Source organism: Rhincodon typus, chromosome 39 (genome assembly GCF_021869965.1).
Source record: "Rhincodon typus isolate 14 chromosome 39, sRhiTyp1.1, whole genome shotgun sequence".
Classification (NCBI taxonomy): Eukaryota; Metazoa; Chordata; class Chondrichthyes; order Orectolobiformes; family Rhincodontidae; genus Rhincodon; species Rhincodon typus.
In genome coordinates, this window is record NC_063370.1 from 6937277 (window position 1) to 6938418 (window position 1142).

General features: G+C 41.2%; 1 protein-coding gene across 1 annotated transcript in view; it reads left to right on the top strand.

The window, feature by feature from the left end:
* The first annotated feature begins 581 nt into the window (after positions 1 to 581).
* The window catches only part of LOC109922352 (RNA polymerase II subunit I), an 8878-nt gene continuing 8317 nt past the window's right edge, over positions 582 to 1142 (top strand). Inside the window, exon 1 of the mRNA XM_048618214.1 lies at positions 582 to 629. Within this exon, the coding sequence (XP_048474171.1) occupies positions 582 to 629 (48 nt within the window). The remainder of the gene's footprint in view (positions 630 to 1142) is intronic.

Below are 1142 nucleotides of genomic sequence, written 5' to 3' on the forward strand. Positions count from 1 at the left end.
AGGGTGAATAGTTGTTAATGTCTCTTTCACAGATGCTGCCAGACCTGCTGAGCTTTTCCAGCAACATTGTTTTTGTTCCTGATTTACAGCATCTGCAGTTTTTTTGGTTTTTGTTTCTGTTTCTGCTGGAGTTTAGAATAGGTAACTTAATTGAAACATACAAGTGTAAGAGTCTGATAATCAATTGCTCATCCAGGATTCATTTGATTTATTATTGTCACATGTACCTAGGTACAGTGAAAAGTTTTGTTTTGCGTGCAGTACAGGCAGATCATACTATACAAAGTGCATTAGGGTAATAGAACAGAGTGAGGAATACAATGTTACAGCTGCAGAGAAGGTGCACACAGAGCGAGATCAGTATTAAATTTAAAAATTGAGAAGTCCATTCAGAAGCCTGATAGTAGCAGGGAAGAAGCTGTTCTTGAATCTGTTGGTACGTGTGTTTAAACTTTTGTATCATTTGCCTGATGGAAAAGGTTGGAAGATATTATAACCGGGATGGGAGGGATCTTTGCTGATGTTGTCCGAGGCAGCTGGAAGTGTAGATGGAGTCAGTTGATGGGAGGTTGGCTCGCGCGATGGTCTGGTCTGTGTTCATGACTCTCTGTAGTTTCTCATGGTTCTGGGTAGAGCAGTTACTGTACCAAGGAGTTTATTTGAAACAGTAAAACACATTATAAGTTATGAAGCAGGCATTACGGTAAACTGTGTGTTCAGCAGACCAACAGACAGGCAGAGTCACAACATTGCATACACCCAGCATATAGAGTCCTTAAAAGGAATTCTCTTAAAGGCAATGAACAAGAGCAAAACTAGTTGAAGAAACTTGGCAGGTTGGCACCATCTGTGGAGTTAAAGCAGACTTAAAGCTTAGAGTCCAGTATGATTCTTTTTCAGAACTGATAGTAGCTAGGAAAAGGTAGTGTATGAAGTGATGACAGAGTGGGAAAACTGTATTTACTGGATGGAGATGGAGCCCAGAGGGAGAGAAAGAGAGTTATGCAGACAACGGGATGGATAATGGTGAGCCAGAGAGGAGAACAGCTAATTATGAAGGCAATGAGTAGTTGAAAATGGATTACCTGTTCTGAAACAACAAGGTGCAGGGCTGGATGAACACAGCAGGCCAAGCAGCATCA